The sequence below is a fragment of the Lottia gigantea genome (assembly GCF_000327385.1).
Source record: "Lottia gigantea unplaced genomic scaffold LOTGIsca_135, whole genome shotgun sequence".
NCBI lineage: Eukaryota > Metazoa > Mollusca > Gastropoda > Lottiidae > Lottia > Lottia gigantea.
Window position 1 is genome coordinate 171,850 of NW_008707526.1, and position 16,434 is coordinate 188,283.

Consider the following 16,434-nt stretch of genomic DNA (forward strand, 5'->3'; position numbering starts at 1 on the left):
CATGTTAAAACACGAAATTCAACCTTATACAACTTTTTCCAGAAATCTCGTTGAAACCTTTCCAATATGTCGAATGAAATGTCTCCTAAAAATTCAATATATGATGACCATGAAAATTTGGAGCTACGAAAATTGAAAGTAGACTACTACCGGTTATACTCATCCGCTAGAATTTGGCACTTCACAAAACGACTATATTTAGGTCTCTCATCATCTCACCAAATCTTAAAGATAATGCAATTTCAGACATCAAATTCCAAATCTAGACCAAAAATTACCACAAAAAAGGCATGCAAAAACCCCAAAAGGGAGAGAGAAAGAAGATTTCTAAAAATAGCCTGGACTACATTTCTAATCATTTGCATAAAATGTTTTAGTGGAGTGAGTCCAACAAAACTGTATGATTTGAGTTTAGCTCATTAATTTCTTCGTGACATTTTTCAAAGTTATCTTCATCTTATGCAGTGGATTTCGATTTACAACGTCATTAGGACAACTTGACTCAATCTTAAATTACTTTCAGACATATTCTACCGGCGTTTTACTAAGCTGTTGTTTAAAGTTAGGCCTATTTAAAATCCGGTGAAAAGGACAATCTGGAATTTTGGTTTAAGAGATGAAAAAATTTCTATATGTCGGAAATGACTACTGTGCCCCTTGACTCTCAGCTGATATATGTTTTTCATTACTTCTTTTGTTTTATTCCTTACTGTGATCCCTGACTCACGTGATCGAACCACCTGTCTATCATTTGTTTGGTTATTGAGTTCAAATTAGGCCTACTCTTAAAGAATTTAAGCGATTTTGCCATGCTTTGGACGAAATTTTGATTTATTGTCTCGCTTGTATGGATTTTAATTGTAGTTATTGACCCCATTCTTATTTTATTTTCTTTTCGACGTCTGTAACGACAATCTTGCAATTCCATTAAAACTTAAGGGATAGATGCCCAATTTTCGGAGGATTGATTTGGGTCTTGAATGCATGTATATGTAAATGGTCATCAGAAATAGTAGAAATGTACAAAAATTCCTTCAAAAATACCTAAAACCAGGAATTCATTACTATTTTAAAATTAAAATGACGTGTCTTTCTAACTTTCAAACGTTGATAATTCTGTACACACATGGATTTGAAGGCTCAAATTTCGACAGTGAGCTGTGAACACTATTACTGATAGACCGAACCTTAGCTAAAAAAAAAATCCTGTTTCTGAGAAAATGGCGAAATTGTCCCTTCAACAGATTTAGATGTCACTATCTCATACACCATTCATTTTAAAGAAGAGTCAATGTGCTGTCTAGATCAATCTAACCTGCCTTTATCGCCTTGTTCCTTGTTACGCGAGATCAGGTCGCCATACAAGTTTTTCGATTCAATTTCACGCATCAGCTTACAGTTTTATGATTAACAGGTATATATAAGATTACATAGTCTTATTTCACATTTTTTGTAAGAAATATAAGACGATTATGTTTGTTTATGTTTATGTTTATTGTATGTAATTTATGCAAATTTATGAACATCCAATTTGAATATATAATCATTCTAGAGGACGGTTATAGTGATACAGATTTCATACGGTGTCCCTATAGTGTTTTATTTTATTTACCGAAATAACGCAAACACGAAGAAAAAAAATGAAATTCGAAGGGCCTGTTCTTATATAAATATTCGAAGATATGTCGTACCGTACTTATTCTGATCACAGAGTTATAGACACGATACCACGAGATAACACTCAAAGATTATTGTCAATTATTTAGTATAATTTCTCTAATAATATACCATTTTAATACCTGAAAATTTTGCTTACTGCCCTTTCAATTTCCTGAACAGTACATTCCATTAAGACCATAATAACCATAAGTCGTTCTTTACTATTATACATTACTATAGCTCTTGGTGACATATTTGCCCCCCATGCGTTTGTTATTTATGCAGACTTGATGAAGGGAGAACTGATTTTATCGGAGCCCATGATAACCTGCTTTAAAGTTGGAGTTAACAAGTTGTCCTTAGTCCACATGCCAGAGGCGGATTAACCTGTAGGCAAACTAGGCACCTGCCTTTCGGCCCATGTAAAACTCGGCCCATGACAAATTTTGTAACAGTAATAATTATCAAACAGTTACTAAATTTCCGCAGGCACATCTAAAATTGTCCTACTAGGAACGTGATGTGTGAGAATCGACTAAATTGTTTGAGCCTACTGGTGATGAATGCCGATATCGTGTATAGGAATGATGCTGAAGAGCTGATTGATCTGTTCCTGAAAAAAAAAAACAGATCGCAAACTTCCCGCCATAAATTGTAATCACATCATGCCCCTCCCTAAAATGAGAAATTAGGCCCTCTGCCATTCGTCTGCCTATACGGCCCAATGGGTCCAAAATCCACCACTGCCAAAAGCCCACAACCGACAAACCAACAACAGGGTGGACGTGAAATAAAGATTTTCACCAATATTACAATTTTATTGAATAATCTTTTTACAATTTGATTTTTAAAAAATAAAAATAATAATCAATAATACATTGAATTTAAAGAAAAACAATTCATATTTTTACATCATTTGTAAAATAGAATTCAAAATGCAAATTTCTTCTTGGAAGAACCCATCGATGCAGTTGATGATTTGCAAAAAAAAAATCATTCCAATTAACCAATGCTCAAATCGTACAAAATTTTACTATTTTTACGTTTTCCTAATTTTAATTTTTTTTCATCCCATAATGAAATATATACAAAAACCTACATATAATACAAAAAAAATAAAATATACAATTGCAGCAGTTAGACTTGTATATGGGCAATTTTAGACAAATAATTTCAATATACATGGAAAGAAAGAATATAGTCGACAACTGCCCAGTAAATGCCATTTGTTTGCATAATTTGCCATTGCGTCCAAGAAGGGGCAGATAACCGACTATTGTGATTATGAATATGAAACCCAGCCTAAATTTCCCACTCACAAAAATATCACCAAGTTTTGTCATTTTAAACGTTAAGAAATCTCGCCCAATCATCACAATTTAGTATCAAAACCTTTGTTATCAAATCCATTGGTTTTACTGGGAATGATGTCTTTCTCGTCCGATAAAAAGAAACTTGGTTTTTTCTCGCTTGGGGTGATGACTGAATCCCCGTTTGATTTTCCATTTACTGCTTTAAATGATGGACTCTTTTCTTCGGCTATAATCGCCTCCTGAAATTGTAAATTCATTTCATTAGCTTCATATTGTAGGATGAAAAGCGCAATTTCAGTACTCGACGAGGCATACGAATGCAAGATGTAACGCATCAATACAGTAGTCTAAAAAGGTCTTGGACAGTTAGACGTACATCTCTATTACGGGCCTTCAACTCTACACTTCATGTTGAAGAATTTACATGTACATATATTAGAAACTATCAGGATCATCACTAGTCTGTCTCATCCACATACGCATTGCGTGGTATTTTACAGTATGTGTGCGAGTAAAAGTACTCAGGCGTGTTTTCTAAATATAAACTAGAAATATACCTTATCACCACTCTTCTTATCTTTGCCTGGTAAAATATCATCTAGATATTTCAGCTCATATTGAGAGAAGAAACATTCCATGATCTTTCTGACTACACCAGTAAACACAACCTACAATAGAGCACAATACAGTTCATTACTGGCACATATCATATTGAAACCAGGTATTCTACCATTATAGGGGAGAGATGCGGGGAACCGGGAAATCCATTTCGTTTTTGGTACTTCGATCGAATTAAATTTGATATTCGATTGCAGTACATATTTTCTACATTTGAAACAACTTGGCATCACAATCATAATACCGTACATCATCAAGCACTTGATTGCATTTCAAGAACAAGAATTATTCGTTTCCCCATCTTACCACGTCATGCCCCACCCCAACAATACATACAACCCAACTCATATACCCTTGTAATTAAAAGCTTAAACTACATTACTTACCAATAATGGGAAACCGATAGAGATGACTTTAATAGATTTTACAACCCACAGGGCAATAAGACAGGTAGTTTGAATTAAGGTAAACACATGAACTCTCCATAATGGGACATGTCGAAGGTATTTGTGATCTGGTTGATATTTGACGGGCATCAAGAATAATAAGATTCTGTCGATAAACTGAAAAGAAATTAGATAAAAACATAAGGTGATATTTCTGGAAATATTTTAGGAAAGGACTGGAAGGTGTTCATGATGTAAGACATTGTTGAGGAATTGTCTGTGTGAGCCACATCAGTCATCAAATGATTATGAGTTACATGCCACTAGGCATCAACTGCTGTCCAGTGCTGACAAGCGGTATAATATTCCAAATGTAAGCAATTTCCTGGTTGCTGGTGATTTTTTTCCTTAATGATTTTGAGGAGCACCTTAAAAGATAAAGATTATCTCACCTGCATGCCTCTAAGAGCAGAGAAACCCATGTAAAAGAAGACACCATATAAGACAGGCATAGGGATAACCTTCAAGACGTTGGTGATGAAAACGGCAGCTCCGGACAGAATACCAACTAACAGAGCTGTTACTCTTTGTTCCCTGTAATGCCATAAAATACTATGCTGTAATTATTGTCTATCTCTATCAGTGTTACCTTACTCATAAATTGGTTGCTTGGTTGTATTGTTGTCTGTTTATAGATACACCAGACCTAATCCTAGGTTATACTCCAGAAGGCGGTCAACTGTTGTATTATTGTCTACTTATAGATACACCAGACCTAATCCTGGGTTATATTCCAGAAGGTGGTCAACTGTTGTATTATTGTCTACTTATAGATACACCAGACCTAATCCTAGGTTATACTCCAGAAGGCGGTCAACTGTTGTATTATTGTCTACTTATAGATACACCAGACCTAATCCTGGTTATATTCCAGAAGGTGGTCAACTGTTGTATTATTGTCTACTTATAGATACACCAGACCTAATCCTGGGTTATACTCCAGAAGGCGGTCAACTGTTGTATTATTGTCTACTTATAGATACACCAGACCTAATCCTGGGTTATATTCCAGAAGGTGGTCAACTGTTGTATTATTGTCTACTTATAGATACACCAGACCTAATCCTGGGTTATATTCCAGAAGGTGGTCAACTGTTGTATTATTGTCTACTTATAGATACACCAGACCCAATCCTGGGTTATATTCTATTCCAGAAGGTGGTCAACTCTTGTATTATTGTCTACTTATAGATACACCAGACCTAATCCTGGGTTATATTCCAGAAGGTGGTCAACTGTTGTATTATTGTCTACTTATAGATACACCAGACCTAATCCTGGGTTATATTCCAGAAGGTGGTCAACTGTTGTATTATTGTCTACTTATAGATACACCAGACCTAATCCTAGGTTATATTCCAGAAGGTGGTCAACTGTTGTATTATTGTCTACTTATAGATACACCAGACCTAATCCTGGGTTATATTCCAGAAGGTGGTCAACTGTTGTATTATTGTCTACTTATAGATACACCAGACCTAATCCTGGGTTATATTCCAGAAGGTGGTCAACTGTTGTATTATTGTCTACTTATAGATACACCAGACCTAATCCTAGGTTATATTCCAGAAGGTTGTCAACTGTTGTATTATTGTGTACTTATGGATACACCAGGCATCACCTAATTCTAGGTTATATTCTAGAAGGTGATACTTTGTTGTCAGCTTAAAAAACATTTGGCATAGCAGCATGTGACCGTCTTAGAAAGTGTTAAAAATGACTTCTCCAACAAGTAGAGTTAGGAAACAAGAAATCAAACGGATGGTGCATCTTACCTGACACCAAGGAAAGTTGGTTTTTCACCGGGAGCTGTGGATTCAGATTCTTTCTTCAAACTCTGAACGTGAGCAATGGCGGACACAGTGGCAGCAACATACCAGGGCAGACCAAGAAGAGAACTGGCCACAATAAGAATAGTTAAAACCATCAAATCTAAATGGTAACCCTTTCCTTTCTGTAAGAAAAAGAAAAGCAAAATGATATAAAGGTAAGTTTTTTTCTGAATCCTGATAATCTTATGAATAAAAGAAGAGTATTACGTTCTACTCGTCATTAAATTGAGTTTAGCATTGTTAATGATATGGTTATTCAATATACGTTTTTTCTTTCTTCCTTGATTGGCTGATGAATTGAAATGCGTTTTACATTCGTTTGTTCCACTTGGAATTTTGATGAGCACTATTTCCATCATAAAGTAATATATGCAGTGAGTAGAGTTCTCCAGTCACTTGTACTTGGCCTTTCTGTGCATGAAGAGGAATCCTAGTGAGCTGAACCATTGACTATTTTTTAAGGTCAATCAATATGGAAGACAGTCGTTTATGAATCTAAATTACTTATATAATAGACGTTACCTTAAGTTTGTTTTCCTTTCTGTTGACGATAACAGCAGTAATTTGTTGATCCATGAAGACTAAGATAGTGGCTAAGATAGCTGGGAGACCGGCAGCGAGAGCAGTCCACCAGGGGTTGGTAGCACTCAATGGATTGATGAACCATCCTCTATCAGATCGAGTTGGCTGGAAAAATTGAAGAATTATTGTTTTAGACCCTTTTTTCACATTACGTCCGTTGTTGGAAATGAAACGCATCGATATTTGCGTATAGCTTATTCATATTTCAAAAATATTTTGCCCTCGCTGGGAGGATGGCGGATTGGCTACAGGACTTAACCATGAAGGAGATTGAGGTCATAAGACTCACTACGTACCTTGAATTCTTCGGGGACCAAAAGTTTGGGTGTAGGGAGGCCACATGCGATATCGACTCCAACCATTGACACGATAGCAATCAATACACCAAAATCACTCAATAATTGACGAACCTAAAAAAAATACACCACAAAAACACTGAAGTGGGCATTAACTTAATATAAATAATGATTATAATCAAATAAATCAATGATTGATAGTCACTTTGTAGCTTGAAGTGTTTGAAGATCTTATTACGAAAGGATCATTAAATCATGAAAATTAGTTGGGATTTCAAGATCTCAAGAGCGGTGTGCATTTTAAAAATTTGAATGAAGAAGCGATTGCACTGAATAGCAAAATAAATGGGTTCATTCCATTGCAAAGGACTAAAAATTTTACACTTTGAGTGTCAGCCACTTATGATTTTTAAGCTCTTAGTGAAATCAAGCGATTGTGTGCCCTTAAAGAATAAAAAGGCCTTAAACTTACCCAAGTGGGAAAGCAAGACCATGTTTTAAAGTCAATGAGGAAGATGGCGATTCCAAAGGTACCAAAATACAGAAGAACGGAGAACATAAAAGCGTCAGGAATGTAGGTCATTTCTGGGATGCAGTTCCATGTGGCGTTCATGTCCATACACATGGTTTGGTTCCAGTGGTCGGTGATGTTGGAGATGTACATAGAGCTGTTACACATACAGTTCATTGGGATAGGTTCGTCTGGGTGCAGTTGAACAGGTGCGTCAATAGTGGCAATGTTAAACAACTTCAAGAAGGCTTCGTAGATGAAGATCAAGGCAATAAGGCAGGCGAAGCTCTCCTCAGTGAATCGGGTGATATATTTGACCAAGGCACTCAGATCAAACATAACGATGATGAGCAGCAAGCCGCCAGTCCATATACCGACCCAACAACGGAAGGGCATAAAATCCCAACCTTGATCGCTGGAAAAGTAAAAAGGTAAAAATGAAACATTTCTAGGATAACCAGAAGAAAATCGACATTTTAATGCTAATCGTGAACCAAACAATTAGCAATGTCTGTAAAACAAGGCAGACTGTAAATGAGATGAACAGCCAGTCTGGATTGTTTAAAATAGCAATGAAGACAGGTCAAAACAAACGTTAAGACAAAGACTATACTTACACACAAAAGTTATAAATAATTTTTTCCAGTACCAACATAGGACCAGTGCTGCCCAAGATGTTCATGGGTTGTCCAGAAAACAGAGCAAAGATAATACCAGTTACGGCGGCAGCAAAAATACATTCCATTACTCCCTGAAATATGAAACAAAAACTCGTCAATGAGAAAATGAAAATTTCTGCTCCTTTTTTATTTTGTTCAAGCTTCTTGAGGGTACAGTTTAGTTTGACCATGATTCTAATAGAAATGTACTAGGATCCGACTTACCATATACTGATTGGTCTCCTGTCCCAACATACCACCAAATGTTACATTCGGTGTCAGCGTGGCCAAGAAAATATAGATGAAGGAAGCTACACATTGGATATGTAGAGCGTCCTTAAAATCACTAACATACCACGGGGCCTTTCTCTTTATATCTTCAATTAAACCTTTAAAAGGTCTGAAATATAAATAACACTTGTCAACAATTTGATTGATTGGCAATAACACAATTTGATGAATCTACTGGAATTGACTACTTTGTTAATGATGAGCGTGCTTTTCTTTACTAAAGGAACTATTAAAATGGAGTTTCGTTTTGTGCTCGAGCCAAACCTGTTTCGAGAATGAAATGGAATGGGGGTTTACTTTCCAGTGCTCTACTCTGTAAATTGGACGAAGAACATAGACCAGAGTACGTACCTTCCAGATAAAACTAAAGAAGGGTCGGCATGACTTTCCTGTTCTTCTTCTGGAGGTGGGCGGGGTACGTTAGTGATAGCACCTAATGGATTCTGGGTTACAGAACCTCTTCGGAAATCCTGCAAAGAAAATGCACCATTAGACAGATGCTTTATGGGATAAATAACATAACATGACATAATATTTTGTGTAAAATCAGATCAAATTTTTTGTTTCATCCTGGGCCTATATATTTGGAAGAATCAAATCCTCTCTTCCTTGAAACTTAATCTCCTAAAAATTCACAAATCTGTTCGATTGGCTATAGTGTTCATGTATTGCGTAAGATCTTTTGCTTTTGAATATTGTTCTTGATATGTCATTCAGGCGCATACTATCTTCAGATCTATATATCGGTTATATAAACTATCATTACCTGTGATGGTACACTTCCTGGTGGTTCAATTCGGATCTTAGGATCCCATTCACCAGGGGGCAACACGGTGACTTGCTCAATAAATTCATCCATACCGGCAAATAGATCTTCTTTGTCTCGGCATTTGTAAGCAACTTCTCGGAAGATCTTTAAAAAGAGAAGTACGCAATACATAAATATTAGAAGAGAAAGGTTGTAAATGGGTGGTCATTTTATGTTATTGATACTAATGGTATCGATATTTTAAGTGACAGCATTTTGTCAGGATTGTCCCTTCGCCCAGGTTATTTTTTAACAATTTAAACGTTTAACTCTTATCAACGGACATTCTTTCAGGATATACCTGTGAAACCAAATCAAAAAGAGAAGAAAATGAAATTCAACACACATCATCAACCATCATTGTTCCTACAACTCGACCAATTTCTTGAAGATGATCAGCGGTACCAATTGGTCCCAAAAGGATGAAGACGAATCTTGTTGGAAGAGGAACTTCACATATATCTCCCAGAACTCGTGAATCGTTGAGTCTCATAAAACCACAAACTCGTTGTTCCAGATCGTCTATTTCACCAACCATCACATTACAAACTTCGGCACCTTTGGGGATTTTCCTCATGAATTTTTCATTGTGCTGCAACAACAAGATGTTTGATATAAGAGTAAGTAGGAAATCGATGCATTGCATAGAATGGGATAGTAGTTCATATCGGAGTAATCAAAACTATTATGGGTTCATTGGTAATATTATGTCATTAGTATATCAATTGCATAGTCAATACTACTGTATCTTTGCGTCGTTGCCAACCGTTGTAACACCGCTCGAATCAATTAGTAAATTATCGTTCGAATTCATATCTTAAACCTCTTAATATTGAATTGAAATTCTCTAAACAACAGTTTTCAAATTTGTTTGTTTTATAGTTATATGTATTCAAACCTTTTTAAGGGCTTCAGTGTCCATACTGGAGAGACTGGCAGAACTGTCATGGCCGGCACTGAGTGTTATGGAGCTTTGGACACTTGGTAACTCGTTGAAATCTACAAGTAAAATAAGTTGGTATTAGTATATCACGCAGAGTGGTACAACGGTAGAGTGAATGACAGACAGAACAATATGACTCTTTCATCCATTTTTAAATGTCCCATGTCTGGGAGATAATTCTTGAGAAATTTCTTGAATTCAGTTCAAGGGTGGACAAAGATTACCTAAAGATTTCTTGCGTATATCATGATAGAACTTCACTAAAATATACACACAAGGTATCACTCATGTTTCTGAATTGCAGCATCGGACAAAGTCTGTAAAATGTTATTTCGATGCAACAGACTATTCGCTAACATCACCATTTAAACACGCGTACTACTAGCATCCAAATAAGAGCTAAAATTACTCACTGGATGACGAAAATCCTCTGGTCAAATCAGTATTGGTATTCTGTCGACTTAATCGTCCTTTTCGTCCTTTATCGTGACTGTGTCGATGTGTTTTTAAACACATATTGCGGACATGTTGTCGGAGAAGTGGGTCGAGTTGGCCGTCGGTCACCCAAGCGTCTAAGAATGAATCTGAAATAGAAAGAGCAGGATTTGTAATTTGAAGCCAAATCTGAGAAATATTATTCAATATAATTAGCAAATTGGGTTCCAGTTTTGTATATTTTTATTTCTCTTACCTATGACTTGAGAAATGGTGTAACATTCGATGTCTAAGAGCATACAGCTGTCTTGGATAAATCTTCGTAATTCGACAATGCTGTGCATAGATAGGGAAGCTACGTGAGGTTTGGACCATCGTTTACCACCTTCTTCTACATTCTCTTCATATTTCACCCACCTGTAATATAAATACCAATCAGGATTATATCATTCTTCTCATATATAAATTGAAATACTGTGTCCATTCAGACAACATTGGTACAACAAGGCCAGTAGAAAGTCCATGGTCTGACAGTGGCAGGGGTCTATAATGTTCCCCTGGGAGGTGGGGAGCTCAAATATTTGATTGAATATGTCAAACCTTAACTGTGGCCCAGGGTACATCGTTTGCTTGCTGTGGTCAGATGTAATATGTACCTCACAATCCAGAGGTTACTGATGAATTTGAATCTTTTTATTCTTTTTGAAAGACGGATGAAACATTTTCTTTCCTTAGAATTATTTGAAGCATTTCTCAAATTCGACAGGTGCTTCTTCGTTACTGGTGTAACATGTTTCTGTGGCGAATATTTTGTCTTGTAGTTTATATGATAATGAAATTGTCAAATATGTTTCAAGGATTTTTGCTTCAAGATATTGCATGACTACGCAATTGTTTTACTTAACACATAATGTGAACCTAAGGTTTTTTTTGTATATTTTGTAATGTTTGCACAACAATCAACAAACGTAAAACTACTTCAAACTACCGTCAGAAGTGCACTTTGAAAAACAAAATCAAAGAAAAAGTCGTTAAGGTGATCTTCCATTTATGTAAATTTCAATTGAGACTAGTGCATGTTGGTGGGAGTCGGTAACAGTCAAAATACAACTCGTAGAAAGTTGAAATACTCAAAGTAAATTTGGTTTTTTATTTGTATTGTCTAAAAGGGACAGAATGAAGGTCAGACCTATCAGTGGGTACTCAGGGTCTGATCTTGGTGCTCATCGGTATTGTATGGTCTAATTATTTACCCCCTTTTTTAGAAAGATATTACATTAATACTAATTATTTATTATCACACGATTTCAGTCATGGGAGGGTTTTTGGTTAAATCATTTAACATTATTAGAGAATTTGAAAGTCTAGAAATATGGTGTTTGTAAACGTTCGATGTGATACAATCAATGATTGCAGATCGTGGATGATGACAAATTCTTAACGTTCTTGCGTTTGTTTACGTCTGTGTACATGTGTCTTCCAACGTTAAGCATTTCTTACGTTTATTCAACTATCTAGTTTTATCCTTAACATACCTGAAATGTTCTACCATCTATGCCAGTGATACCCAAATTGATTTTGCTACAGGTTAGAACGTATATGTTGTTTCTATTTTATTTCTGTTGTACTTATTTGAAAGTATGTTCAACCTATAAGTGTTCATAACTAGCTGACACTGAACCTTCTACAGATGATAAGAAACCCTATAAAAGGGTATTTTCGCATATTTCTAGATCAAATTCAAGTAGCTATAAAATGTACCCATTGCTCGAGTGGTCACCGGATAGGGTAAAGGTACTCTAAGGCAATCGGTATAAGTTTGGTCTGTGGATTATAAATGAAATTTGGTCTGGTGTATTCAGTTCAGACAATGTAGTAGATACAATTAGAGAGACCAATCCCGGGCCCCAATGACCTGGATATCTTATTTCATTGAGATCGAATGTATGGCTGACCTGTATCGTTAAGACTCGAAATGATTCAGAGACATTACAATGTTGTGAACTGAGGTTTGAGGTAGCGGAGGTCTGCTGTTTCTATACGCGGGCATGACAGCAAATATTTTTGAAAAAGATATTGCAGGAAAAGTAATTGGATATCAAAACTTCGTGAGATCTCTGGGTTGTAGGGGCGAGGGATAAGATTGAATAGTCAAAAACTGAAACCCCATGAATCATATGTATATCATAGCCATACCTGGGACCTCTGGGTTGATGGACATGTTCGGGCGACTAATGGTGTTCTTTGGACACCTCAATTTCAATTTCGTACCTGGTGATTTTTTGACCTTAAGCAAACTGAATACACCCGAAGCAAGTCGGAAAAGTCATATCAAACGTAATAAAATCATATTAGTAAATACGATAAAATCTGCCAATAGCAATACGGGAAGATCAAAAGAAATAAGCCCCTAGCCAGAAAATAGATTAGATATATGGCGTCGGTATCTTCGCTGTTATAGGGACTTTGAGCAATACCTCGCAGGCACTTAATTTCCATTTTCAAGGAGAGTACAAAAGAGGGACCTGTATTCTAGTGTTTCGGTTTCATTATTTAAGAGTTACGTATAGTAGTAGAAGTAGAATATTTGCGCCGTTAATATATTTTTTGTTGAACCCTATAGCAACAAAATAATGAAACCATCAATGAGAGAAAGTTGTCAGAACGTTGTACATTGTAACTTTTACAATGGTAATTAGACTGACTTGCAATCTTTATTTTTCATTTTATAGTTTCGGTTTCTTATCCTATTGCCAGCGGTCAGTGACTCTAATTAAGATATGTGTATTAACATGAAATAAAAGAAAGATTAATTTAAATGTTCTGTTAAAGGAACCTCTCACCATAGCCAATAAGAATAGCGGTCATTAGTTTCATTAGACATTAGACATAATTCTCATACAACTGAGTTTTGAGTTGTTTCCGTTCTCATAACCACTTTCATTATTCGCAACCATACAACTGCTAAGCGCTTGGGCGTGAGGGCACCTAAAGACGGACTTGATTAAATGTATATGACGGGCACCTTAAAAGTATGACCTACAGTCAAGTACAAATGTAGTCTAAAATGAACTAGCAAGTTAAATGTTAATTAGTACGAATTGTGGACAATTACAGCTTCAGGAATAGGAAGACAGAAGATAAATATCATCAATGGTGTGACTAAAATAATAAATAGTCGAGACAATCCTCAAACAACCCATCGATTTTTATCGATTATTAACAAGGAAGTCGTTAATCTCTCTCGTAAAGCAAAAGAACCAAGAACAACTTAAAACAACGAAGATGCAACTGAAATACCTTAGTCATTGGAAACAGGGAATCTCTGCTAAATGTATTAAAGGCCCGAAAGGTTTCTTTTATGTTTAGCTTTTCTGTCAATCCTGTTTACGGTTACTAGTAAGCCCCTTTATAATCATAATTAAATGTCCAATAAGTCTCTATGACTAATTATCAAAAATCTCGACTGTGTGATAAACTAATTATAATTAGCTAGATGCGTTTAGCACGTTTCAGTATTTTTGTTCAAGTGACGTGATCGAAAATAAAGTACGGATCCACCCAATACCACACACAAAACTTCTTTTACAATAGTTCTTTTACATTTAGTTCGACGATAGGGATATATGGATTTGAAACTTTTGCTTCTGTTTAGGATTCCAATGACCAGAATGATTTCTGCAAGCTTGTGTTTCAGAAAGCACAGATAGTCTTTAAAACCCAACAAAAGGATTTGGTATCTGGCTCAAGCATAGGACGTCGTATTTAGTTTGTCAGATAATTAGCCAATCCTAGAATCAATGACCTTTTTATCAATTAGTTATCAATGAGGCTGAGATATTAATAAGAGATATTATGAAAACGCTGCCATGGTAACGGTTAAATTCACAATACATGTTATATTATTATCAATATCTGAGTCCTCTACCTGAGCCAATAGTTTGGGGATTTGACAAAATTGCGAAATTCGTGGTCTAGATATGTTCCTGTTCGAAAAATCCCTGTCTCATAATGGAACAACTGAACATTTATTTGAAAAGTAGGAAGACCTTTTTGAAGTAACCTATTCTTCTGTACGTACTTGCAAGCAGTTAGTACATATCCCTTGTTATTTATATCTATTGTATAATAATCACGTATGCATCCTTTAGGAAATGTTTCGATGTTTTTTAATCAATAATCAACTGAGGCAATAATAAGTTAATTAATGACAAAGATAAAATAGTTGTTAATGGATTTCCGCGAAAGAAACATATTATTATATGAAATATTCTTCCGATTTGAGTTTTATATTAATTTTTTGTTTGTGGGATGGGATAGAGTGTAGTGTATACCTAAAATTGATAATCTTTTAAATTCAATTAAATCCCCCTAGAGATGTCCAACGATTGTGAAGTACGACTCTGGCTTTCATTAAGAACTAATGTCTAATGTCTTTGCCTTTGAACGCCTTGTTACAAATTCTCGTGCCATCCTTCCTTTGCCCACAATAAAGTTGTATAGTAAACAGGAATCCTTCATGTACATGGTCGGAACAGTTGACTTGAGATACCTTAATCACATCCCGACCTTTCACCAAACCCCGAAAATTGGGGTTTGATTCTCAGGCATCCTTGTTGTGTCAGCTGGTACTCAGCGAGTACCCAGGGATGGAGACCAAGGTATTAAAGTATACCTACCTAGCAATTTCTTTCCATTCGTAGTCTTCAAACCTTTTCTTCAAAATATCCATTTCCACGAAGATTTTTTTCGTCCTGTGTTTCGGATCATTGACCTTGTTCAGGAGATCCTGAACTCGATCCGTGGGGTCACAGGTCATGTCAAAATCATTTTCATTTATCGTATCTGCAATGTACAATAAGATCAAAAATATATTTCAATATTCTCGAGTCGTATTCTCAAAAACATAACTTTGATATCACAGAGATGATAATAAATCATGATTTAAATTCAATGTTAGTGATTGACTAATCATATGAATCGAGCACTTAAGTTGTCTTAAATTAAGATTTCGAGAAAAGCCTTCGGTAAACAGTAATTGAATATTTCTACTATTATTTGATTATATCTTTAAAAAGATAGAAATAAAGTAGAGATTTTCTCCTCGATGAAATATTATTTTCAGATAGAACCAACATGCCTGATAATTCCCACACATATTCCATGCTTAAATCTTGAAATTCGATATCCATCCCGAAAACTTCCAATATACATGTACGTGTTTACATATTCCTCAATATTTCGAAAATAAGATTTTTAAATTTTGTTTACGTTGAAAATAAAGTTATTATTTAAGGAAATCTATAGGTATTCAAATGATTTTGAAAAGATAAATGTCGTTTAATCTAGACTAGCTGTAGAAAAGTCATGTTTGTTTTTATCACCTTCAAACAATACAAACATAATTTGTCTCATCAACAAAAAATCTAGCCTATTGTCTTTATGTCGACTTAAATCTTAATTGTTCGACCCAATACTATTGTTTTTATCTGTTGACTTTCAAGTAAAGTGTATAGGTATACGTATTTATTAATCGCCTAATGATGTCAATGTCAATTGATGAAACGTTATAAAAAGTGTAAGCAGTTACATATATTACAAGCGGTACCCGGTAAAGGTCTATTTGTGTAGGGAGTTTTAATGTTCTCAATGTAAACTGTTGAAACGTTTTATGCAATTACGCGAAACAGTAGTATACCATACACACTGGAGATGGCAATGTAAATTAACGAAACGTTGCGCTGGAAATGAGCATACTTTAGAATTGTGTTGTTTCTATCGTAGAAATATAAAATAGTATATAGTGCTCAACCTTCGATTTCATCTCTAAACTATTATAAAGTGTAAACTGATATAAATCGGTCACGATCAATATTTTCTCAATTATCTATAGATTTCGAAATTCCAGGAAACGTTTACAGATAAATTATTGGTTGAGAAAAGAAATGATCTGAGTATTCTGCTAGTTTTTAGATCTTTTACAATATTTTGAGATTTCTATAAACAAGATTTCAAAAATACACTAATGTGATTAAGAAATG

At 35.4% G+C, this 16,434-nt stretch overlaps 1 protein-coding gene across 1 annotated transcript; it reads right to left on the bottom strand.

Moving 5' to 3' along the window:
- Nucleotides 1-3,517: 3,517 nt before the first annotated feature.
- On the bottom strand, nucleotides 3,518-15,212 carry LOTGIDRAFT_139303 (hypothetical protein; the record flags this gene model as incomplete). Its single annotated transcript, XM_009049393.1, has 16 exons — nucleotides 3,518-3,640; nucleotides 3,977-4,153; nucleotides 4,429-4,570; nucleotides 5,812-5,990; nucleotides 6,391-6,555; nucleotides 6,747-6,860; nucleotides 7,219-7,672; nucleotides 7,875-8,008; nucleotides 8,142-8,316; nucleotides 8,559-8,650; nucleotides 8,965-9,120; nucleotides 9,362-9,607; nucleotides 9,914-9,971; nucleotides 10,368-10,542; nucleotides 10,650-10,810; nucleotides 15,073-15,212. 16 exons carry the CDS (start codon nucleotides 15,210-15,212, stop codon nucleotides 3,518-3,520), a joined length of 2,691 nt encoding a protein of 896 aa, XP_009047641.1.
- Nucleotides 15,213-16,434: the final 1,222 nt, after the last annotated feature.